The 26,218-nt window shown below is 45.0% G+C and overlaps 1 protein-coding gene across 2 annotated transcripts in view; it reads left to right on the top strand.

Annotated features, from left to right (window-relative positions):
• CXADR (CXADR Ig-like cell adhesion molecule) overlaps positions 1 to 25,931 on the top strand; it is a 53,969-nt gene extending 28,038 nt beyond the window's left edge. Inside the window, exons 2-8 of one of the 2 annotated variants that reach the window (XM_066599109.1) lie at positions 2,909 to 3,075; positions 5,764 to 5,962; positions 6,821 to 6,976; positions 7,098 to 7,220; positions 7,568 to 7,706; positions 9,767 to 9,965; positions 23,851 to 25,931. In XM_066599109.1, coding sequence (XP_066455206.1) covers positions 2,909 to 3,075; positions 5,764 to 5,962; positions 6,821 to 6,976; positions 7,098 to 7,220; positions 7,568 to 7,706; positions 9,767 to 9,965; positions 23,851 to 23,874 — 1,007 coding nt within the window. In that variant the 3' untranslated portion in view covers positions 23,875 to 25,931. Of the gene's footprint in view, positions 1 to 2,908; positions 3,076 to 5,763; positions 5,963 to 6,820; positions 6,977 to 7,097; positions 7,221 to 7,567; positions 7,707 to 9,766; positions 14,495 to 23,850 lie in introns of those variants that run through there. The other variant, XM_066599108.1, reaches the window with a different exon arrangement.
• Positions 25,932 to 26,218: the final 287 nt, after the last annotated feature.

Raw genomic sequence — 26,218 nt, 5'->3', positions numbered from 1 at the left:
TGTTCAGTGCCTTTCCAGATAAGCCTGGCTCTGTTTCATGCTCTGCGTAAACTCAAGTGCTATTTAAAGGGAAATTACATTTTAAAGAGGTTTACTAAATTGCCAATATCTCCGGTTCGCCCCCGCCATTCAGCGGGAGGATACTGCTACTACTAGATGGGATTAAAGGGGTTGTCCCGCGGCAGCAAGTGGGTCTATACACTTCTGTATGGCCATAATAATGCACTTTGTAATATACATTGTGCATTAATTATGAGCCATACAGAAGTTATAAAACGTTTTTCACTTACCTGCTCCGTTGCTGGCGTCCTCGTCTCTATGGTTGCCGTCTAATTTTCGCCGTCTAAAATGGTCGAATGGCCAAATTAGACGCGCTTGCGCAGTCCGGGTCGTCTTATCTTCTCAATGGGGCTCCGTGTAGCTCCGCCCCGTCACGTGCCGATTCCAGCCAATCAGGAGGCTGGAATCGGCAATGGACCGCACAGAAGAGCTGCGGTCCACGGAGGGAGAAGATACCAGCGGCCATCTTCAACCGGTAAGTATAGAAGTCACCGGAGCGCGGGGATTCAGGTAAGCTCTGTGCTGTTCTTTTTTTCAGTCCCTGCATCGGGGTTGTCTCGCGCCGAACGGGGGGGGTTGGAAAAAAAAAAAACCCGTTTCGGCACGGGACAACCCCTTTAAGGAGACTTGTAGGCCTTGTAATGCTCCCCTTAGAAACTCATGGGAGGTGGTACAACACCTCTGCAGCGCCACCTGTTGGAAGGTGACTCCCATTAGAAGTCAACGTCTGAGGGAATCGCTGTAGGCTGAATGAGTGACAGCAGGGATCTTGAGTAGAAACAGTTTAAGGGTATTTTACATGTAGCGGAGATTCCACATAAACGACCTAGTGTCACAGATTGTGCCGCAGATCGGCAGCAGACTTCGCCTTTCAATTGATAGGGCAAAATCTGCGTCAATAGTGTCTGCACCGAAAACCGCTCATACTTTACTTCTCCGCTCTTCTGCCGCTGCTGAGTCACTAACACCTGGTTCCTGCTGGTCTTCACTTCCGGCGATGATGCCATCGACACCGGAGTTGCTGACCGCGGCAGCTAATCAACGGCTGAAGAGAGCTGGGGATTAACATTGGGGCCGTCCGACCACTGCAGCCAATGATCACTGGCCGTATGCACCCAGAAGCGGGGATCGGCAGTAGTAATGGCTGACGGGGAAGGAGGCGAGTATCGTTAGTTTTTGAATAGCAGGCAGAGCTGCTTTTTGAATGAACATCCCTGATGACCCCTTCATGAGTCTCGTGAGGAATGGTTTTGTTTACTACATAGGTTCACCACATTGTAAGGGGAAAGCCCCAAGCTTCATATCTAGATTTCTCTAGTGAAACGTCTATGGGGGTCTACTGTTTCTTTTTTCTAAGCCTTGTACTATATATTCTTGCACCTGTATTGTACTGCTTGTACTCGGCCTGGGGTGTATTGTGTATTATACAGGTCACCTGCTATTACCCAGATCTTCTCATTCACTGCTTTCAGTGTACATAATCGGGGACTCAAAATAACAAATAGAGACGTCTCAATGTTTTCTATGGGTGTTGGCAGCCGCTGATGTACGCCGGCTCAGATGGCCAGGATTCGCTGGTGGCCACCCGGGAGACTCGTGCCACGCAACAAGACTGCAATCACATTGCCTACTTGCTGCAGACCGCCAATCACCATGCACTACCTTGGCATGTATGCGTGAGGAATATGTGCCAAGATGCAAAATGCAGTTTTTAAAAAAAAAATTAAATGTTTTTTTTTTTTTTCTTCAGCCTGTATTTCTCTCAATTTGTGTGAGCGCCAATATGGCAGCTCATGGCTGACTGATACAGCGGGTTTCGCGCGAAATATGCTATAACGATAGGTTTGCATGAGAGAGTCCTTACAGAAGTTGTCTCCCAGGATGGCGAGATCTGCTTTATCACACACCCATATACGATCATGGGGTATATAGGGGCATAAATAGAAGTAAGGAATCTCTCTGGTCTTCGGACTCCATGTTTTCTGTAATGGCTTCCATCTTTCTTGGCACTGGTCAGTCTTTTTGCCTCCTTCTGTTGTCCTATTTAGTGTCCCACTTCTAAAATGAGACAAACCTTCATAATCACGTGACCTTGTTCACCTTAAAGGAAATGGAAAATACTTCATCTGATTTTAAATATACATCTTTCCAATCTGTTTATATGTAAGTGGAGATCTCCGAGGCGGCAGGACCTCCGCGGTGACACGATTGACGTACACTATCCTACCAAATGTAATTGGACAACTAAGTTATTTACAAGTACTCTAAAGACATTTGCAGGATGAATGGAGGGAAGTACCAGCTGAAATATGTTAGATGTTAATAGAAAGTATGCCACGGAGAGTATCTGATCATTCGGGCCAAAGGAGCCCCACTAAGTATTACCATATGGAAATAAATACTAGTGGTTTTCGCTCAGGTGTCATATTACTTTTGGTAGGATAGTGTATATTACTGACACTATGAATGGCGCTGGTTTGAAGACTCCTTTTATAGGGTTACAAAGAGTGTCTCTAGTTCTGGAGGACATGTCCTGTATCGCACACACTGATATGAATGGGTAGGGTGTAATGCTTTAACTTCCCCTGTGGTGGCGCTGCAGGGAAATTGACCTTTTACTGCTTGGTTTCACCACTGATCACAGCGGATCACTGGGGGACACTTCAGGATCAACTTATCTTCGGGGGCAAGGAATTGTCAGAAGTGGAGAACCCCTCTAGTCTGAACACTGCCTGAAAGTTCATCAAAGAGCGCGAGCTGTTTACTTGCTGTTTACATAAGTGCCTCTCCTGTCGATAGGCCTTCCTCATGGGTGTACGTCTGACGTGACCTGCATTCTGTTTTTCAGCCTTGTTGAACGCTTTAGAACTACTTTCATTGGGAAAGAAGTATGAAGGAATTCAAGGTGATAAAATCGTTCTGGATTGCAAGTTTACTCTGGCGCCGGAAGATACGGGAACGCTGGATATCGAGTGGTTCCTAGTGGCTCCTGATAACCAACAAGCGGATAAACCGGTACGTACACGAGACATAGGCTGACAGCTAGCTCATATATATCTATCTGCCTCCCGCGACGCCGGATGGTGATGGGAGACCATTGCTGTGGCTCCAACTGCCATAGAAACCAATCAACAGAAGCCTGTTAGACTCTCAGAAAGTGTTGATGCAATTTAGATGTTTGTTTCTTGCGTGAAAGGAGTATGTACTGACCCACAGAACAGAGGTATGCCACTTGGTAACTGGTGCAAAATATAAAACTATTGTCAGCTAAAACATGGCTCCGCCCACTGGACTCTTCAGCTCAGAATAAGCAGGGATATAAATGGGGGTCAGAAACGCTATCTTTTCTCCTTAGGGAGAGCACCTAGACGGTGAGTGAGGAGACTCAAATGGCCATGCAAATAATATGCATATGGGTAATATGCAAATAAGGGAGATGGACTTATTAAAGATGGTGTTTCTGACCCCCGTCCCAGGCCTCTCACTAGCAAAGCCAGACTCCTACTGTACACTGATGAAGGGCAAAAACCCTGAGGCCTCATTTCCACGGTTAAAATAACATTTAGAATCCGGAGCAGATCACCCGCACGCGTGATCCGCGCCCCATAGGGATGCTTTAAACACCCGCAGGTAAGTAAATACTTGCGGATGTCATTTACCCCTGAGGCCTATGGAAGCCGTCCGGATCCGCGGCACACCCACAGCTGAATTCCTGCTCTCTGGCATGGGAGAGCAGGAATTCCAAAAAAAAGTGCACGGCGCATGCGCGCGGCTGCAGAAAGAAGATCCGGCCGCGATAGAGGGAAGACTGCAGCGTCCGGACAGGTAAGTAATTCTTTTAAGGCCTCACTTCCGCGGGAAAGGAGGGACCCGCTGTGGGATTCTGCATGAAGAATCCACGGCGGGCCTGATTTTCCCTGTGGACATGAGGCCTGAAACAACTGTATGTACATGGAGTCTGGCTTTGCTTTTAATTCCCGGTTATTGCTACAAGGCTTGTATAAAAAGTCTGACTTTGGCTTGAAAGAATGCCGCCTTCAATAGGTGGCGCTGTGGAGGATTTATTCCATCTCACTTATTTAGGATATAAATGAATGAACCACAAGTTATACTGACACTTTCCCCATAAAACCATATATCAATCTGCTCAGCCCCTCCTGCTCTACAACATGCTGCCTGCAGTTCGGACAGGATGTTAAAGCTGACAGCCCCCCCCCCCCCCTTTATTTATATGCAAATGTGCATATCTGATTTGCGAATACTGCAAGCGGAAAATAAATCGCAGCATTCTCTGTTTTGGCGAGGATTCTGCGCTGACGGGCTCCATTGCTCTCTATGGTAGCACTCAATCCGCAATTCATCAGTTCAGCGCGGATGCATTGCGAATTTCTAGGCAGATACTTCTCGGGTTGCTTGGAGACCAGGCAGGTAAGGAGGCGAGGGAAGGAATCATTGGGCATTGGTGCTGTCTGGTTGCCATGGAAGCCTGCGGCCATCTGAAGGCCCCCAGTTCTGCCACAACTGATCGCCTGTTAAGAACCCTGGCACAACACTGTAGATAGAATGCAAGACTATATAAGTGATCAGACAAGTAATAGCAAGTTCAAGTTCTCTCTGGGGACTAAAAGATAAATACATTTTCTGTTTTTTTTGTTTTGCTTTTTTTGATTTACATTTTTAATTTATTAGACAAAAGTAGTAAAAGTTTGTTTTTTTTTTTTGTTTTTTTTAAACTTCTCCTTTTTTGCATTCAACAAATAAAGAGAAAAAAACGGTCCCACTGTGTCTGCGAAAAACCAGTAAAATATCACGTTGTTAATCCTGCATGGCGAACGTCGTCGGAAAATGATATGCAGTGCCAGAGTTCTCTTCTTTTTTTTTTTTTTTTTTTCTTTGGTCACCCTGACTCCAAAAATAAAAATGACTAAAAGGTTGTGTGTATCTCAAAATGGTATCAATATAAGCTAAGGGTCACCTCACAAAAATGAGCCCCATACAGCCCCGTGATCAGAAAAAGATGACATCAAAAAGCTATTTAAAAAAAAAAAAAAATATATATATATATATATATATATATATATATATATATATATATATATATATATATATATATATATAATTTTATTAAAATTATAAAATTATTTTTCTTACTCCTCGCTTGTAATGTACTAAGGAAGGCAATTTTTATGGTACTTTAACTGGGTGGTGAGACAGGAGCTCTACATGCGGGTGAGGTCCAGAGACCTTCAAACGAAAAACTAATGCCCTTTATAGCCTAGCTCCTCATGGGGGTCTAACTCATGGATTCCGCTGTTGCCGTCTCTTTGGCCTGTCTCTAATACATATACGCTCAAGGCTTCAGTCTTTTGATCCATGTCCTCCATTTTCTCCCTCGCACTGCAACTTGCTGGAAATGTGGGGAGAAATAAGGTGACGTCGTGGGGTCTGGGGGCGTCCTTGTGGACCATTATCTGCTAGGTGAAGGGAATCTGTCGCCAGCTTTTTGCAAGTAGCGGCCACACAGAAGTAGTCTTCCATATTCATGCGCTGCATACTACCCCACCAAGCCCACCTTCCAGTCTCTGACAGTAGTAGGCGGTATACACTCATAGGTAGATTACGCTTTTCTGTATTGACTCGTATAAACATCTGCAGTTTTTATTTGATTTTCTAAATTCCTTTTTTCCCCCTTTTTTATTTCAGATAATTGTCTACAGCGGTAAATCATATCCCCTGGGGAGTCCGCTGCAGGGCAGAGTTGACTTTGTATCTCCCACTCCTGAAGACGGGGATGCTTCCATCATCATCTCTAACTTGAAGGCATCAGATTCTGGTTCTTATCAGTGCAAAGTAAAGAAGTTGCCGGGGGTGAGAAACGATAAAGTGATTCTCAACGTCTACAGTAAGTGAGGCCGACCTCTACAGGACAATAACGGATACTGCGTGTAAGGGTCATTTCTTTACATCAGACTGTTCTCGGCCCGATGTAACGAGCTGTAGTTACAATTCTTTTACATGGGCCAAGAATCTTTAATATGGGGGTGGACGGTTGTTGCAGCAATTTTGTCCCCATAAAGCTAACTGAACGTCTCCATGGTTACACAATGAGATAAACAGTTTATATAGCGGAGCAGGGAGCATGTGTATGCTTGTCAATAACAGCCCACAAGTGAATGAACGCTCCTTCACCAGCTGATCATTGGTCGGCTGATTGATTCTCCTGGTCTCAGGCAAGTGGCATTCACCTAACTTCTGCTGTCAGAGGCCACAGCGTCGCTGACTGTTCTCCTGGCATCCGTGCTCACATCCTGGGTGCCATAACAGGAGCTCTGATTGGCAGGCAGTAGTCAGATGACTACCAAGACCAGCAGAATGGCGGTGCTGCATCACAGGGCTATAAGAATAAAGTACCCTTTGTTTTAGTATTTTAACCTATTTGTCTCATTTTACGAAGTTTAATTGTATTGCCAGATGGGAGTCAAGAAGAAATATCTATGTGCCTTCTTCTGGATCACCATTGTAGGGTAATGGGCTGTACTGGATGGACATGTGTATCTTTTCGCCTCTGCGATGATGCTGCAGATACAGAGAGATTGCACACTCTGTGGACCAGAAGTGGAGACTTCACCGCTGTTAAGTTCAGTGACGAATCTCGCCTCCCTGGACGACCCATCTTAACACGCCCAACCCTCGAACTGCCAAGCAATTAATGATTCCTGCTGGCCTCCGATGTGAAGGTGTCGTTTTTGTGTTTTGACAGTCAAGCCCGCGAACACGCGGTGCTACACCGAAGGAAGGCAGGAGATCGGCCAAGATCTTAGCCTGAAGTGTAATGCGAAGGAAGGGTCCTCCCCGCTCACCTACACCTGGCAAAAAATCAGCGGTCTGGAAAAACTCCCGCCAAATGCGGTTGCTGGTAAGTCCGTCTTCATAAGAACCGGTCCTTTTTGGCTCGGCATCTGTCGTCGCACTGTATACCGCTTCGGGATATGCAGATATCGAAAGCTGTTGACTTTATTCTACTTTGCTTCATTCAGACGCAACTGGAGGGACACTGAACATAAAAAACGCTTCTCACGAGTTCAGCGGCACGTACAGGTGCACGTCCAAAAACCGCATCGGAACCGACGAATGCCTCGTCATCCTCAATGTCGTACCTCGTAAGTATTACACTTCTTTTTTTTTTTCCCTTACCTTTTTAATACATTTTGCCTTAATGCGGCCTCGCCACCAGATTTGGATTTGGCCAATCGTGTGTTATTAGGCAGAACGTGTCGCCTCATAGCAGATGTGCTTAAGTGGATTTGGCTGATGACCACTTAGTGGCAACTTGGAGTGCATCCATGTGTCATAGTCATAGCTCCCCCCTCCCGTGCAGAGCTGCCGGCTTAGATGGGGATGGGTTACCGCGATGCCGATGGGGGGGATTACACGGATGGGAGACGACCATGCCGGCATATGAGGATAAATCATACGTTTAACAACCGCTATCCCTTTACTTTCCCAGCTGCCAATACCGCAGGAATTATCGCCGGCGCGATCATCGGGACGCTACTGTTCCTTATTGTACTGGGGATTTTAATCTTTTTCTGCTGTAGAAAACAGAAGGAGAAAAAGTACGAGAAGGAAATCCAGCATGAAATCAGGTAAGTGTTGGGAGCGGGGAGTGGGAGGGTGGGGGCGCTGCTGAGAGCCCGCAAGGGTCAGCGGGCGGCTAATTGGATGCTTGTTTCACAGGACATTCATTGACATCCATAGAATCAGATAACGAACATTAGTTTAATGGTGCTTTTAGGGTCAGTTTACAGCAAACCACTATAGTTTGAGCGAATGAGAATGAAGTCATCGCTGGCTTGTTTTCTCAGGCACATTGGCGCGATCAAACGAGAAATCGTTCAGCCGGTTACTTTCGCTGTACAAGTGAATTAGAACGATTAGCGAATGAGCCAACAATTATGCTTGCATGAAATGAACGATAATTCGTTTGCTAATCGTTGGCCGTGTTTACACTGACTATCATTTAAAGGGCCTTTACTTATGGTTGAGTATAGAGGGCGAATCTTGCAAAGGTTCTTGCCAAATAAAGACGTTTGTGCATGACTACTTTTCACCATGGCCTTAAAGGGGTTGTCCATGTTAGTCAAAGGTCATTTTGTTAGAAGGGTCCCTGGCCATAAGCTGATCATGGGCTCTGCAGCAGCGGTATTCTAGTTCCTGTGTAACGCACGGCCAGGATGGCTGCTCCTGTGAAGGCTTTTTGTAGCCACACTCTACCCAGACTGGTGGTTGAGGGTCCTTCCATATTAATGCTAAATCCTTTAAGGGGATTGTTCCATGAAAGTCAGTTATTCACAACTCCCACAGGATAGAGCAGCGTTTCTCAGACATTTTAGGCTTGCGACACCCCTGGTGTATAAAAAAAAATTACCTTGGGGCACACATACAAAAAAAGCTTTAAAAAAATCTAAAAATCTCCATCTTTGGTGCTTTAACACATCGGGGTTCCGCAGCTCTGTGGTTGGAAATCCATTATAATGGGGGGATAACTTTCTGATCAGTAGGGTCTGACCACTGGGACCTCCGCTAATCCTGAGAATGGCTATTTGGTGTCCAGCATCAGTTGCACATACACGCTGCCTTTCAACTTGCTTCAATGGGACTGCAGGAGATGGTGGACGCTCTTATTTTTGGCAGTCCCACTGAAATGTAGCACGTATATGCAGTCACTATTCCATTACTTCAGGGATTCCCTGTTCTTTGGATTGTTATGGCTAACCGTGGTCAGTCCCCCTCTAATCAGCAAGTTCTCTTCTATTCTGCTGATGGGAATAACTTGCTTTCATGGGATAAACCTGTAGGCCGTTTCACACGGGTGACAAAATCGTGTGATCTTTCTCGTGATGTGACATTGTTACAAATCGCATGTATGTGAAGCCTGTGCTTTCCAATGGGTTCCTTCACATTGGGATGGTTGCTGAATATTGCTGCGATTTGCGAGGTTTCGTAGTCATGTTTCCCTATAAAGCTGTCGTTTCTATTGCATCGCACAAAAACGTCGTTTTCGTGCGATGCAACTTTAAGTAGGAAATCCTATTGTAAAAGCCCTAAACTAAGGCCTATCTGCATACAAAAACCATAATACATTACCGATCAGGCGCTGCCGGCTCCGCCGTGTCTCCTCTGCACATCTGGCAGACCTGTTTGTAGTTTTCAGTCAGCGCTTCCTGTTTAAAGTTTTAAAATCCCCGGCTCTAAGAAGCACTGGCTCTGATTGGCTGAGCCGCAGTGCTCGAGAACCAATCACAGCTATTCAATGCCATGGCTGTGATTGGTACATCGAGCACTGCAGTGATTGGCTGAGCCACGGCGCTCTAACAAATCACAGCTAACGCTTCCTGGAGGCAGGGATTTTGAACCTTCCAATCAGGAGTGCTGGCTGAAAACTAAATGCAAGTCTGGCGGAGATGCACGGTGGAGCAGACAGCGCCTGTTAGGTATTGTGTTTTTCTGATGCAGATAGGGCTTATATTTTACGCTCCCCAGCAAAAGAGCGCTACAAAGATGCACAACTTTGTAGCGACACAATCGCGATATCGTCGCAAGAAAACAGATTTTTGCGACTATTTCTAAATCTCTACAGATGGGATTTTGACGTACTGATAAAACTTACTTTACTACATAACTCTTTTTTTTTCTTTTTATACAGAGAAGACGTGGCGCCCCCCAAAAGTCGCACTTCAACGGCACGTAGCTACATTGGAAGCAACATAGGAAGCAATCACTCATCATTGGGCTCTTTGTCCCCGTCGAATATGGATGGTTACACCAAGGCTCGATACAACCATGTACCCAGCGAAGAGACGGAGAGGCCATCAAGCCAAACGCCAAACTACGTACCGCCCAAGGTAGCCGGTCCAAATCTTAGTAGAATGGGAGCCATCCCTGTCATGATTCCAGCGCAAAGCAAGGATGGCTCAATAGTTTAAGTCGTCTCTTGAGCTCACGAACGATAAGCGGTCGTCACGGCGTCCTTCAGACTTTTCGTTGGTCGTGTTCCTTCCCCCTACATTCCATAGAGGACGCCCCACGCTTCGTTTTTTATGGACAGACAAGTCTGCTCTTTTTGTACAGTCACACGGCTGGTTCTGCACACTTCTGCTGTTTTATAGACATATCACATGGAGCTAGTTTCTTTTTTTGTAGTCAGGAAACTCTCTGAACCAATTTAAGGTCTACGGGGGTCGGGGACACACAACTCGACAGAAGCGAGACAGTGTGTCCCAGATTTCCATCTTTCTCTCACGGGAGGTACCAGTTGAGTATTAGCATTTTCATGTATAGTTGTATAATTTTTGTTTTTTCGATGAATTGTAGTGTACAAAAAAAATTATCTCGTTTTCTAAAAAAAAAGAAGCCTTTGACCATGACTTATCGGAGTCGGTGTAAGTGCAGGAGTGATGCTTGTTGCGTTCTTATTTATTTTGCTTCAACGCTATCAGTTAGTAAGTGAACATTAAAGTGTCTCTTTGTTTTTGTGGTGACATAGGATGTCCTAGCATGAAAATTTTAGCTTCTGGCCTTCATATGAATCGATTTCAGACTCTTAAGGGACCATCGATTGTTCGTCCCCCATAGAACTTCATCACTGTTGGGAATAGAATGCTATTCACACAGGAAGATGTGCTGGCGATGAGGATAATTTGTGCCGTGTTGAAGTGGTCACCCGAAGAACGAGCGCTTGATGACTTGTTGGCTGATCGATGGCAACCTGATCAGACAAGTGTGTTTGCCTGATAACTGGGCAAGAAAGTTCCTACAATGCAAAAGTTCCTTGAGTTTTCCAAGGAAAAACTATCAATGGTCTATTCTCTAGCTAGGTCAACAATAGTAGGTTGGCAGGGGTTCACCGCTAAGGACCTCCACCAATTAGCTTATGAGAAGATGCTGCGGACTGCCAGCATGCTCAGAATGGCGCCCGTTTGGCGGTGGCCCAGTCTTGGTATCGCAGCGCTCTCCTGTCTAAGTCAATGAGATATGCAATAACAGGACCACTGCTACAGTCTGCAGCATCTAATCATCACCAGTTTTTTCGGGGAGATGGACCCCTGCTGATTTGGTGTTGGTGACTTATCCTGAGAATAGATCTTCAATAGTTTGTCTGGAAAGCCCCTGAGATACTCTTGGGCTTCCTTGGTCATTCGTGCTGGGTTGTTCAATCGGCTTGTCCTGAACAAATAGCATCTTTCCATCATCAACCCAGCGGGTAACCTTGATGTATTGATAATCATTGCTTAATGGAGAATTCAGTTTGCATTGGGTTGGAGACCACCAATAGTGCTTTAGGACTGAGGATGGTAACTTGGGACTGGGCAGTGCCACTAGGCTGCAAGTCCATGCATTGATGTCCATGGACGGCTGTCCTTATAGTTATGGTAAGCATTCACCCCCTCCTCAACTGTGGTCTTCAAGACTGCATTAGGACATACAGATTTGGCAAAGTTTCATGACTGGGGACAAAATATTAAGGCGGTGTAAAGCAATTAAAAGGGCAAATAAACTGTGGCACAAAGTTAAGTCTTGAAGTTAAATTTTACCATATCTGAAATTTGTCAGGTTTGTGTGGAGTTCTCACTCCCAGTGACCATCTTTACGTCACTGTGATGCAGTTGCGGTCTATGAGGTTGACCATTATTAGTTTACTTCCGAGTTGGTTCGGCTGGGAGTGAAGGTCGGTTAGCCTATTCTGTATGAAGGCTCGTACATGAATTTTTGTAAATATTGTCGGGGTTGCCCCAATATCACCACAGACCTTTTTTAGGAAGTGCCACCACAAATGTTGGGTATTTTTTTTATCTTTGTCTGTTTCTGGGTTTTTGTCTCTGCCGTATAAACCCAGTTCTCCGTCTGCTCCAGATCTTCTGTCTTGCTGTCTCCCTCAGATGGTGCCTTTTTAATTAACATGAACCTTATGCAGGAATGTAACTCTGACCACACTTGTGCCTACATTTGTCTTTCTCGGGTACTTTAAATGTGAGGGCACGGTCTTAAGATGGGAGATCACCTTTCTTTGATTCTTCTTGTAAAGCCGTTTTCATACCCAGGTATTAAACTACGTGACTGCACAGGGAGGACGGTGCCTCCTATTGGCTTCAAACCACTTTTATAGCTCTTTTGGAGTATGGCAATGGCTTTAGTATGTTTTTTTTTTTTTTTTTTTTTTTCCTGCTATTTTGGCACAGTTCATCATTAAAGTGTAAAGTTTACTACAAAAAGTGGTGGTAGCCATTTTGGGATATTTAAACACACATTCACATCTAGGTGTGACACAATCAGCATCTCAAACTCTAATACGCTTTAAACAAGTTTTCTTAGATACACCAGGTTTTCCTAACATGCTGTTGTTTGCACCCTCTTTCATGTCTGTTAGTTATGATTTTCAGGTGGTCTTCCCCATTTTTCTGTTTTGCTATCAATTTTCAGTAGTTCACTGTCCTGATTTTCTTGCCCTGAATTCCCATGCTGCATTGCATTGTTCCTGGTCCAATCAGAAGGGGGAGGAAGTATCTGAATGCCCACTCCTCTGCTTTTCCAGAATGATCAGGCAATTAGAGACATTCTGGCCATATGGCTAGTAAATCCACTTTAATGTGCGCGTAGACAGGCACTGACCCCCAGGAGAGGCAGAAATTGTGGAGATTGTTATCACAGTGTCTTCAGATCTGTCAGTATGCAACCTGTAAGTGCAGGGAAGCTGCCTGTGAACATAGTGCTATGTCCTTATTACTATGAAAGTCCGCTTCCCAACATCGTAGATAGTAGGAAAGCTGGAAGGGAGACCCCTAGTGGCAGCCACTTCAAACATGATTTACAGCGGTAAAGGAACAACCTTTTAAATGCAAATATATTACAGAAATGATGAGCAACATAAGCCGGTGGATGGGCAGAAGTTGTCTGAAAAGTTAGTGCCCCTCTAAAGAGAATTGGTCATGCCCACTGATTAGCGGGGCGTCTGCGTAGCTTTGCAGCTTTTTTTTCCCTACACCCACTTTGTTCCTCTGCGTTGACCTTTAAGTTTCCAGCGCTTCACTGGATGTTGTATGTATATTTCCCAAAATGGCGCCACTATCGGCGATGGATCGGCTCCACTATTTCGTTTCTATAGATACATGTTGGACTGTGCCAAACTTTTTCTAAAGTGTAATTGGGTAAATGTCTGATTTTCGCTGTTTTCTTTCAACGATTTTTTTTCTTCTGTTACAAATGTTTCTCAAATTGTAAATTTGTTAGGATAGTGAAAAAAAAATCGGAAGACCTGATTGCTGAACGCCCAAAGTACAATCTGTAAATACGAGATCAATCATCGTCGGATCTGCTTTAATGTCATCCCGACAAGGAAGCCGCGGATAGCGAGCAGCAGCTTTATTAAATGGTCGCCGCCCATGATGGCGATTATCGGCTCATCGCAATGAGGTCACAGTTTTTTGCCTAATTTATCTGAAAACTTTGTATTTGGGCTTTTACAGTGTAGTGATGTCTATTTCAATCGATGGCTTTCCAAATCACCTGAAGCGGATGTTTCTACACTTACAGCGGTCCGCAGGGACGAGTCCAGAGCTGATTAACTCCTTCATGCCTGCCAGGACGGCCTTTTACCTACCTGCACACAGATCTTTTAAGGTGGTTGCTTGGCTGACTGATAAGCCAGGCTCCTGCTCTGGATAGGAGAAACATCAAACCCTGGCAGTTTAACCATTTATATGCCATATTCAATAACTGCAGCATGTAAGCAGATAATACGGGGAGGAGGCTTTCTGTCACCCACCAGCACCCGGCAGTGCGATTGCAAAGTACCAATGGTTTCCTGTGGCAGCTGGAAGACTGACAAAGGCCAGTGTGTGCCATGCAACTCGACCTTTTAGGCCCCTTCTGCTGTGGAGTTTTGGGCCCAATGTCCACAGCCATATTTGCACCTCGGGATCTGGAGTGGACGTTCGCCTCCGGATCCTGCAGCAAATACTGCCCATAGGACATGACATAGAAAACAATTTTCCACAAGCAGGAATTAACTGCGATTTGCCGCTCGTGGGGGGGGGGGGGAAACCGCAGCATGTCCTATTCTTTAGCGAGCCTCATATGGACAGCTTCCATTGCAGTCAATGGAAGCCATCCATCCCACGGCGAGTCGCTGCGGATCTGCGTCATTGCCGACGCAACGGCTTGCCATTCCCTGCACTGCGCTTGTGTGGCAGCACACCATCCGGCACATCTGCAGAGAAGAGTGACAGGTACGCGGGGGTCACGGCCGGGCACAGGGTCTGATTCCGTTCGAAAATCTCGCAGTCGGAACCAGACATGGCCGTGGGCTTGAGGGCTCAACGGGCTGCAATAAGGTTTAACTGAAAGAAGTCCAGTTGTAACATTCTCCCCCGCCCCCCCCCCCCCCCCCTTCAAAAGAAAGAGAACAAGCAAGCCCCCCACCCCCACCCATTGTTATTAAAATACCAAAAAAAAGCACATAGTAAACATCGTAATACGTTTAACGACCCAGACGATGAAAATACTTGCATGGTAAATGCCATAAAAGAAATTTTAATAAATGCCAGAATTTGTTGTTTTTTTTTTTCTTTTGTTCACCTCCCAAAACATTATAAAAAGCAATCCGAAAGTCACGTTTTACCTCAAAATATTACCAAATAAAAACTACAACTCTTCCCCCAAAATACGAGCCCTCATAGAGCTCTGCTGCCAGAAAAATAAAGTTCTGGGTTGTGTGTTTTGTTTTTTTTAATTTTGTTAAACTTCCCACACTAATGAACTTTAAACTGACCGGTCACAAAGGGGACAGTAATGTATTAAATGCTCAACCCACCTTCCCCACTGCTGATGGTAATACAAAGACTAGTCTCCATGGTAGGGTTGGGTGGGGTGAGCAGTGACTACATGAATATTCAGCTGCGGCATCGGACTCGGCTCTGCGGCTCGCTGAAAATATTCTGAATCTGCAATATAAGTGGCGGACTGCTGAAATAGGCATGACTGTCACTAGACTGTAGAGCCTGCAGCAGTGAAAACTGTGACCCAGTTGCAATGTGGTGACCTCTACCTGAATGTCCACTAGTGAATACAATTTTTTTTCTTTTTGGAACCATGGGTCCAAAATTGTATGAGCCTTTCTGATAAGAGATCCAAATCGCCTGCATCCCCCTAGTGGTGGCCGCCGATCATCACATTTTTATCATTTGAGGTTTAAAAGAGAAGACCTGGCAGATAACAGTGGAGAATAAAGGAAAAAGTCTCTCGATCCTTCCCAGTGGCCTCTGCTGTCCCGCGATGCTGCTCTACGTCAATCCTATAAGCAAGTGCAGTGGTCTTGTTCCATTCATCACTCGTGACCACTTACCAGCCGCTGCCCTTAGTGGGCATGTATGAAGCAAGTAATTGGTGAGCAGTCGTGTGACTGATGAACGGCACCTGACCGCCGCAGTCACCACTTGGATTAGATTGTCGAGGACCAGAACGGCAGTCCTGGACAGGAGAGGCCACGGGGAACGTGAGTATCACGAAAAATTAAACTTTATCTGGTGCCTGTCATTCATAGCCATCTGCAAGTGCAGGTACACTTTTTCAACTCTCAAACATAAGCTGCTGTGTGTACATGAGGAACTTGTATCCTACATTGATCACCATTTTCCCTCTGATGTCTTTTATATATACTGCAAATGGGGAAAAAGGTACATTCTGATCCCTAACTGTCTAACACACAGCAGTGTCATGCAGGACTGTGCAGTGGAGATGTGAATAAGCTGCTGCAAATCACTCACCATGACCTCCATCCAGCAGGATGCCTGTGAACGTCTTTCCCTCCAATGACTACAATGAGCACAATGACTCATCCCTTCCTGTTTTGCTATTCTGTCATCTCCAGTAATAAAGATAACCTTACATAACAGACAATGAACTGCAAGTTAGAGAAAAATCCCCAGTGGGCAGCTCTTTTAAGATATATTTTTTGGGCACAAAACCATTGTTCTAGGTAAATGAGTTTTGCTAGTTCCCACCCCGGCCGTCATAGAAGCACAAGTTGTTTAAAAAGTTACTGATCATTTAAAGTGACGCTTGACCAAAGATGGCGGCACCACTGCTGCGTTATCAGTCTAACACACTACACCTTAGATTGGCTAGTGCTGCCCACATGAGCCGTGCCGGCCAGTCAGAGCAGCATATAGTGCCTTGTACAACATGCATCGGTAGTCTATCAGGTAGTCAGAGAAGAGGTTCGGCCATCTTTGCTTGTCGGGACTTAGAAGGTCGGTGACTCTAGGTTTTTTGCAGGTGGTTTGGAGCTCTGTTTTAGGAAATGGAACCACTAATGTATATTAGAATGTTGGACTTACAGATATAAGGTGGAGCTTCCCGTTGAGGTCGTCACCCGCAGCCGCTGCGCTCACGTTCTCTAGGACCATTGTTTTTATGACCGTTTCCTACAGATCCGGCCGCGTCTCCTTTTTATACAGCTTTCCTAATTAATTCCAGTGACACGTTCGTGTTGCTTCTTTCCTTTTTTATGTACACAAAGGGCTTTTAAACTTGTAAAACAAAAAAAAACTTTCATAGTTTTGTGAAATTATTGTACTTTTTAAAATAAAAATGACTGAAATCCGTCTGTCTGTCAGCGTTGTGTCTGTGACCTCTCGCTTCCAGCCTCCTCTGTCTGCTCACTTTCTGGGGGTTCAGACCAGGTGAGGGTGAACTCACTTCTGCATTTTAAGTCCTTTTAAAACTGGGGAGTTTTTAACTGAAATAGACTGATTTTAAAGTAAAATAGAACTGGAGTAGAAAAGTGTTTTTTTGTTTTTATTTCCTCCCCACTCAAAAATGAAATTGGAGCTTTAACAGAAACCCATATAAGAGCAAAAAAAATATTCAATTAGTCTATTTTTAATGAAACCCGCACTAATTACCATCTGTGAATTCACCCCAACCTGCTCTTCATTTCTCACTTTTGTTTCCCCACTCTGTAAATTCTGGCCCTTCGAAGTCATGTTGGTTGGCACAATCCATATAGGAGGTATTTGAGCCGATGCTGCAGTGATGCCCCTTAGGTGAGCGATAAGTTTGTGAACACCAGAGAATAACTTTGACCTAAATGTAATCCTCGGTTTCCGACTCGTACAGCGGGCTGGATTCTTATCGCAGTACAAATAAAGATGTAGGGTGAACTAGCGGCTGCCGGTGAGCTAGAGTGCACATCGGTGTGTTTTTGTTTTTGTTTTTTTTTCGTTTTTAACCTTTTTTCTTTTCCATCTTAAGAGCAGAAAATGTTAAAAAAAAAAATGGATCCAGTAAAATTCCCAGTCGGTTGAGTTGGGACTCGTCTTCCATTTCCATCGGGTTTATTTTTTGACGGAAAGAAAACTGAAGCCAAGACTGCAAGACTGATGTACAGGACTTGTTCTCCATCCAAAAAAGGAAACCAAACAGAATGGGGGTGTGGGGTGGGGTGGGGTGGGTGGGGGGGGGGGGGGGGGGGTTGTACTCAATTGGAATGAAGATAAACCATCTAGCTTAGTTTGGGTTGGGCTTCAGTCTAACGGACCAGTTACATCTCACTGCTCATGTATAGCTGGAAATCAAGGTGAAGAAGAATTGATTGATCCTAATGGATGAGAAACGGATGTAAGAGAAACCCAACCATCTGTTTTGACAGATCGGCTAAACAGATTTGTGAAAAGAGACCAATTTTTGAATTTTTTAAAAAGAAACTGATCCATAAAAACATGTGGACATCACCTAACTTTATTTAAATCTGGCCCACCCCTTAAACCATTGATGACCTGTTAGAAGAAGCCATGAAAGTATATTGGCAGTGCGGCTCCAACGTTCGGCAAGTTCTCTCCTTTTTAATACTTTTTGTCTGCATTAGTTTTGCAAACTTTTAAGGCGTGACTGTAGCGGTGTACACTATTTGGTGATTCAGTAGTTGAAGTCTTGAGATGACGAGAGTTCCCTAAATCGCTGAGGAGTAAGTTGGCGCTATACAAATAAAGATTACCCCCTTCCAAGAACCCAGCAAAGCCAACATCACTGCTCGACCATCGGAGGACAAAAAAATTACTCATAAGCTGTAGATGGACAGAAAATCTTAATTCATTAGAGACTTAAAGAGGAGACTTGGAGTGCTGGACAGGAGTTGAAGACTATCCTTCCTTGAGCTACATGGTTCAGCACCGAACCGGAACTGTCATCTGGCTGTTTGTTACCCAGTAGAAGCGCCGCGTAAAGCTGCTTCTGTCAAATGTTTCTTTGTTACACCGTAACAGACCAGCCAATGCCTGCAGGGCGATGCTGAAACGCGTAGCTCAAAGGATATTCATCTCCTTGGCCCTTGCGTTAAGTCTCTGCTGATGTTCTGGCTGGGGAGACTGCTGCTCTTAGGACTTATTAGCGCATAGCGCTACATAATGTTCCAAATGGCATGCAATGTGGGCATCATGACATTTGGAACCTTATCACGGCCATGTGCCGCTGCACATGATGTATACTCCATTGGGCGTGTCATTTGTTGGTGTGTGCAGCCCATCCAGGGAAGCTCCCGCCTAGACTAAACTTTATGTACAAAGAGGCATGAGCAGACAATTCTACAACCAGAATGGATCAAGAAGTAATAAGGGTGAATGCACACGGGCGGAAATTCTGCGGCGAGAATTTCCGCTAATGCACGCTGCCATAGGATTGCATTGGTTTATGCGATCCTATGTAGACAGCCACGATTTGACCGCGTAAAAACGCACACGGTAAACAAATCGCAGCATGTCCTATTTCTGTGTGAGCCTCGCGGAGGCCCGTCCAGAAACGTCACCACTGACTCATCGGCGGTGCTTTGCCCATGCGTGGCTGTGCGCCAGCCGGCACATCGCAGAGCAGAAAGACACTGGAGGAGGTGAGCCGCGGGTTACTATAGGGGCACAGGTCACATCCCGCCTGTGTGAAGAAGCCCTTCTATAAACAGGGTAGTATAAATAATGCTATGTGAGCAGGTATCTACATCTGTACACAAGTGCATTTGTATGTAGGGGTGATAGATGAGAGAGGTAGAGTGACAGATGTTTTAGGGCACGCTTAAAATTGTGGATGTTTGGGATTAACTTGATTATCAGGGGGTAACTCATGCCAGAGCCGTGGTGCAGCTTAGAAAAGTCTTGGAGAAGAGAGGTAAGGTTGTCCAGACTGTGGCAGAACGTAGACTAAGGTCATTGGTAGAATGGAGAGCATGGGTAGGGTGGTAGATAGAGATGAAGAAGGAGGTATAGGGAGGTGCAGCACTGTGGAGAGCTTTATGGATAAGAGTGATAAATTGGATTCTGTGGTGCAAACACTACCAGGGTGGAGGCAGCAGGGTAGTGACTGGCACAGGGTGGAGGCAGCAGGGTAGTGACTGGCGCAGGGTGGAGGTATCAGTGAAATGGTTAGACAGAAAGGTTGTCTGGCTGCTATGTTTGGGATGGATTGGAGAGGGGAGTAAGTGGCAGACCGCTCAGTAGTGAGTTGACTAGGACAAGAATGGGGTTGGCCAACAGTAAGAGTTTTAGCTGTCTGTCCTGTAAGAATGAATGAATTCTGGAGAGGTTTTAAAAGGAAATCTGTCACCATTTTGCAGTCCCCACCTGAGAGCATCATAAGGTAGCGACATGCACACTGATACAGCCTCGTGCGCTAAAGCAGCGGACATGCTATCCTAAGCTCTTGTTCATGGCCTGAAGGTTGCAAGTTCAATCCCATGCGTGGTTCAGGTAACAGGCTCAAAGCTTCCATCCTTCTGAGTTGGTAAAATGAGTACTCAGCTTGGTGGGGGGTATATGATAAATTACCTGAAAGCGCTGCGGAATAAGTTGACACTATACAAATAACAAGATTGAGTTGTCTGCTGTGTTTATCTGGGTCGTAGTTTGGGAGAAACTTGCATTTTATTAGTAGCTACCAGACACACAAAACTAGTCCTCCATGTTCATGAGCTACAGCTGAGCCATACCCAGGGGTGTACTTGCCACAGAGGCAGACCATGCAACTTCCATGCGCCATTAGGAACGAGGGAGCCCTAGGTTTGGTTGCCCCCTCAGTTTTTCTACTGGGTAATGCAGAACCTTCTGCCAAAGAGGTGGATAATTGGTCCAAGGGTCACTTTAAAGGGCAGGGAAAGAGAAACAGTAGGCCCACCAATCCTGGATGGCAAAACTGGATACTATAATAAGGGAGACCCATTTAACTTTTTTCCATGAGGCCCTATTCTATATATGTCACTGGCCACACCATCCCACTGTCTAGCCTCCATGCACAGCTCTCTGCACAGTAATAGGCAGACAGCTGTCAGGCAGTGGCTGAGGGACGGGGTGGGTGGAGCTAGCCTGCAGCTCATGAATATCCAGGACTACTTCCTGTAGTCCTACCCTGTGTTGCTGCTACTAATAAAATGCAAGTTTCTCCAAAAATACTGCACTACCTTTATAGTGTTCTTGCAGAAGGGTTCAAAAACAGGAAACAGCGAGTCAAGTATGACCCCAAGACTAAGTGTGCGGCCAGGGGGAGGTGGTTGCACCAAAATGGGAAATATCGGGATTAAATCAGTTAAACGGTGGAAACAATCTTCCTCCATCCCATAGAAGTGCAGGGAGCTGTGGTCACTGCTCCTTAGTCATGGAGGATTTGGGGTGCGTAGATCTCGCGATCAATGCGGAACCCAGCGATCTGACAATTATCCCCTATCTATTGGGTAGAGAATATATATCTATCTTGGTAGAAAAAACCCTTTAAGGAGATTTTTCCATTGACTGGTTGATTTTCCCTAGCTTTAGGCCATTTGAATGTTCTTCAAATCATCCGATGAACGAGAATACACTTTTTGGGGATCAGATGTTTCATGCGACACCAAAGCTCGTCGCTGTTCTTGTCACGTGACCGGGGCTGTGCTGCCGGCAGCCATGACACCGTATGGGGGACATACCATTGCATGAATGGTTGCTCTTCCCACATCGTATCTGAATACACCTGTGTGACGATTAGCCAATCTCCTCGATCGTCGCTCGTTACGCTGCCTCATGTGGGGGGGCCTTTAAGGGGAGAATATTTAGTTGCGCTCCATTCCTCTTAATCTCCATATATAGGTTACAGGACAGACGTTGACGCCTCTCTTAGTCTCCAGCTATTATAGATATGAGTAAACAGGCGACAGGTTATCAGCGTAGATTAATTGTATCAGCGCTGCTTGTTTAGTCAGTGACTAAGAAGTGAACTGAGCCGACCTCGGCGCTGCAACGGACTGTACGTAGAAACATGTAGGGGTATCGGCAGCCAGGGGGGTCTCTGCTGTGCTGATCGCAGCCTACGGATGGAATAGTTACTGTGCGGCTCTGTGTAAATGCTCTGATAATGAGAGCCCTGCACTGAGCGAGGAGCGGCTCGGGGGTCTGACATCTTCGTTATGTCGGATGAATCACATTTCGATTTAGGATTTTGCTTTCATGCATTTTGAAAATGTTGCTGCCACCTGGTGGAATTAAAGGGATATCTTCAGCAGTTGATCTTGCAGAACTTAAAGGCAAAGTGTCATCAGAAAATGAACCCTGGTCTAAATCTATTTTTTATGGGTTTGTTTTATAGAAATTTTGGTAATTTTTTTTTTTTTTTTTTCCCTTAAATTTTCCGTGTTACAATCTATAAATATAAATCCTAAAAATCCTGCAGTTCCCACACTGGCCATTAATCCTCTAATAATAGTCTGACACAATAGAGAAAACTTCATTATCACAGGCAGGATTACACTGAGAGGTGACATATATATATATAATATATATATATCACCAGATCCACCATTCATGATAGGTGATGTCACAGCTTACCTCCTACCCCTCCCAGCACAGTCCACAGACCGCACCCACCGCATTCTCCTATAGAAGTCAACAGGTCCCCTCATGTCATATGTGTCTATGGGCCATAATTTGTGGTGTAAAGGATCTGTAAATAGTGTCAACAGCATCTCAAGCAGGATGGCTGCCCCTGTAGTCATGGACGGACAATAAAATCTGCAACAAGAAAATAAAAACAGATTAGAAAAATGGAAAATGTTTCACTATCTGTTTTAATTGGTAAAAAATATAGGCGATACACCCCCAATATATTTTACAAACCTAAAGGAAGCCGTCCTCACCTTCTGGTGGTCCGCCGGTTCCTGCTGGTCTTCTCTTACGAGGGCATCCCATGGCTGCAAATTAATCACTGATTGTTGTGAGCCGGTGATTGGCTGCTGTGGTCACATGGCCCTGGTGCCTGTGATGTCATTGCAAGCTCCTTGCGCCTGGAAGGGGAGACTAGCGGGAGCCGTAGGACCACCAGGTGACTATGGCTACTTCTATTTGCACAACACATTGTCCCCAGACAACCCTTTGGCGTTGTGAGGGTCCAACCAAGTCTTTGTGTTTTCTCTGTCTATTCTGAAAACTGGTCTTTGGTTTAAAACGAAAAACCTCCATATTTTAATCATCAGGACTGGATCTTCACCGTTGACGCCCGTTTCTTGGAAAAATAAGGGGTTGTTCTCGAGATTAAAGGCTGTATCTGCAAACCACGGCAGAAAGCCACATGGTTAAAGTCACCCATTGGTCCTGGGCAAATAAAGATGGCCGCTTCTCTGACTACACACTATGTATAGTATGAAGCGGTAGTCTGAGACCCTACATGCTACTCTGACTGGCTAGCACGCCTCCTGGGGGCAGTCCTGGTCAAGGCAGGTGTCGTGTTTTAGACTAATGCAAGTATCCATCCCGTAGTTTTTGACTGGAGGGCCACGTGAAGCACGGTTGTCTGCCAAGGATTTGCATTAGGACAGATTGCATGTGGATTAGCCTCAATTCAATGGGGTGAATTTCATATCAAAAAGTGACAGGTCATTTTTTTCCCACTATGCCGATTGCAAATCTGCACCCACCATATTGACTATGGAGTGGATTTTCATTAATGAATGATAGCCTTTGAAGACGTGGATTTCCCACAAGTGCCACATCCGATCCGCAGCATAATCCACTGGTGTGAACGTAGCCTAAGTTATCGTTCACACTGGAAAAATCTGATGGGCATTTCCTACAATCCGCAATAGGAATTCCAGACTGCGCCTCAGAGTCTGTTCAGGCGGCAGAATCTGCCGCAGATTTCTCCACTTGGGTTCCGCCTCTTCCCACGTGCAGCTGAGCGGTCTATTTCTGCCGTGGCTATGCAGATATATCTAGACCGTGCTCTAAATAGAAGTGTGCGATCGCATGTGGTTTTAGCCCCACCTGTTTTAGAAACTATTAAGATTCCACCCATCAATTGCAGATCTGCATGTGGAAAAATCCAGCGTAGATTTCCGTTACCCTCACGGACTGCTAGATTGACTCAGATATGGAATCCACGCACAAATAACTCCGCGTGAATGAGGCCCAAGCCTCGACTTTTGAGGAACACAAAGCAGCTACTGCATGATGGGTTTTATCTGACCTTGTTCGTCCATTGTTCTGCACAGGCAATAGTGAAAATCTTCAGTCAGCTTAGAAGCTGTGCCTCTGAGTAATTTAAGCAGGGGCGGGGCTTCACAAACTTTATAGCACATCATTTTGCTTAGTTAAGTATATGGAGGCAGGAAAATCCATCTCATTGTATGGCTAATGGTGAATCCGGCTCCATTTGATCGTTCAGTCTATTGTGTCATTCATTCTGCATGCCCCATCTAACATCGTCCTTTTTTTTTTTTCTTCATTCAAGTATCATGGCTTAACCGTGGTGTAAATCCGGATCTCCTCCCGTATGAGCAGAGAATGGGAAGTATGAATTTCCTCGTACTGATGCACTTTTATGTACATTGCACATAGACTTGTGTACATGGCCTCCTGACTGCCCTTTTGGAGTTTTTGAAGACTGGACCGCTTGTCCCTTTCCAAATACAGATGAAGGAACAATGAAAGTTATGCAGAGACCCGTAACAGCAGCTGCAGCTCGGGGGGTGTAACCCCATTATCACCATACGGATCCTTCACATTAATGTATAATGCCGACAGCGTAACACTTCTTAAAACATGACCATCCAGGAAGCTGAGATCGGAGCGATGCTTGGAAGGGTTTATGAAGTGAGGAATAAAGTAAGGCCAACCCCTGAGGAGCTGCTGTAGCTGTCCAGGCAGCACTGACCTGCAGGGAACAAGGTAGTCCCCTCTCCATCACTAAGGCTCTATCAACATCTGCGTTTTGGTTTTCATTTTTTAACACATCTGTTTACAATTGTAGCAGCAGGTTCAAAAAAACTAGATGCCCCATGGAGAGATGAATCGGTCCAAAAATGACCAGATGAGTTCTGCTGGGGTCAGTTTTGGCATTTATTTTAACTGATCAGTTTTTACACACAATTTTTTTTTTTTTTAATTTTCTTCTGAGCCCGATTCATTATAAGGAACAAATAACAGATGGGTTTTTGTTTGCATCCGTTCTCCACTGACAGCGCTCGATCATTCAGTCATTCAGTGAATGATATCACTGAATGGCTGTGATTGGTTTATCGAGTGTCGGCTGTGATTGGCTGGAGCTCGATCCAATCACAGCGCTTACTTACATAGCGGGGGAATTCAAAGCTGAGCAGGGAGATGAGGGAAGAATTCTCAAGCAGCTTGCCACACCGCCGGGGAGACCATTGTGCCAGGAACACAGGCCCCGGCTGGGAGGTGAGTATTTTGGGTTTTACCTAGTATATACTCGAGTCAATAAGTTTTACCTGTTTTTTTTTTTTTGTAGCAAAACTTATTGACTCGGCCTATGCTCTGGTTGGCTAATATTCGAGTATAAACAGTAATTAACTTAATTGCCCATTTCAATAATGATTGCGTGTTTTCTTTGCGCATGTAACATCGGCGTCAGCGCTCCATTTGAAGCCTCTACTACAGATGTATACAAATATACTGGATGAAATTGTGCAGCCTGTTGCGCTATTTAATGCAGGAAGATGCTGGACAACTTAATGGAGGATGGATGACCCCTATTTTAGTCAATGGGGTCCATTTAATTTTGTCATGGAATGGATCCGGTCAGGCAGGGATTTAGGTTTCCTGCTTCTATAATGGAGCGCAGGCAAACAGAAACCCAAACAGCGCTTATAACGGAACAGAAGAAACGGAAAGCTTGAATGTAGATGTGAGCAGTGCCTGAACCTACTGGATCTAGAGAATAATCTAGTATAGTCACAAGACCCAGCCGCCCATCATGCTCCACTAGTAACACTTGAAATGCGGGAGTCAGGGTGCCGCGGCGGTAATGTGGATCCTACGGTACGCAGTCTGATTGCGGCCTTCAGGTCGGTGTTTCTGTTTTTTTGATATTTTTGATTTTTTTTTTTAGCTAATTCACCATCATGAGTACAATGAAGGATCTAATAACTAATGAACAATTTTATTTAAAGTTTTAGTTACACTTTTGTGAACTGTTTTATAACTTGTGCCTTCGGATATGGAAAAAAATCCTATCTAGAATATTGGACATCCGACGCACACCGGCCCATTCGGTGCAGTTTACAGACGCTTTCACTAAGGTGTGGGCTGTTCAGTTTTCTGGTGCAGTTATGATGGATGGGAGTAAACATGGCTGTGGCTGAAGCTTCACGCAGTGGATAACGTACAATGTTCCTGGAGTCTTGGCTTTGTGGACAACAGTTGTGTCATATTTGTATGTTCGGCTCCCTTAGTTTCCTCCTCCAATACTAGAGTCTGGCAAAGGGGAATTAGATTGTAAATTAAATGTCAAGAAACCGTTGTGAATGAAATATCAATACACACATCTTACCAAGTGCCTGCAGAAAGAAATGATGTAATTGTGTGTTTTATTTATTTTTTTGCATTGAGTTTTCCTTCTCATGCATTTAGAAAGCCTCATACTTAGTTTGCAAACTTTCCTACTTTCAAGTCTCTGACTTGAGCTGTTCCCAACACCGATCAGAGTAGAAATAAAACAATATTTTTTTTAAACGAAAACCAATTTCACAAAGTCATCATATAACGCACCCATGTCTTCCTAGTCAAGTACGCTATTGTTATTTCACTATAGGGCACCAGTATGAGATATAGCGCTGGCTCCGGCTTTTTGTGTCCCA

This window comes from Eleutherodactylus coqui, chromosome 4 (assembly GCF_035609145.1).
Source record: "Eleutherodactylus coqui strain aEleCoq1 chromosome 4, aEleCoq1.hap1, whole genome shotgun sequence".
NCBI lineage: Eukaryota > Metazoa > Chordata > Amphibia > Anura > Eleutherodactylidae > Eleutherodactylus > Eleutherodactylus coqui.
Note: the sequence above shows the minus strand (reverse complement) of the source record. Positions and strands in the feature narration are given on the sequence as shown.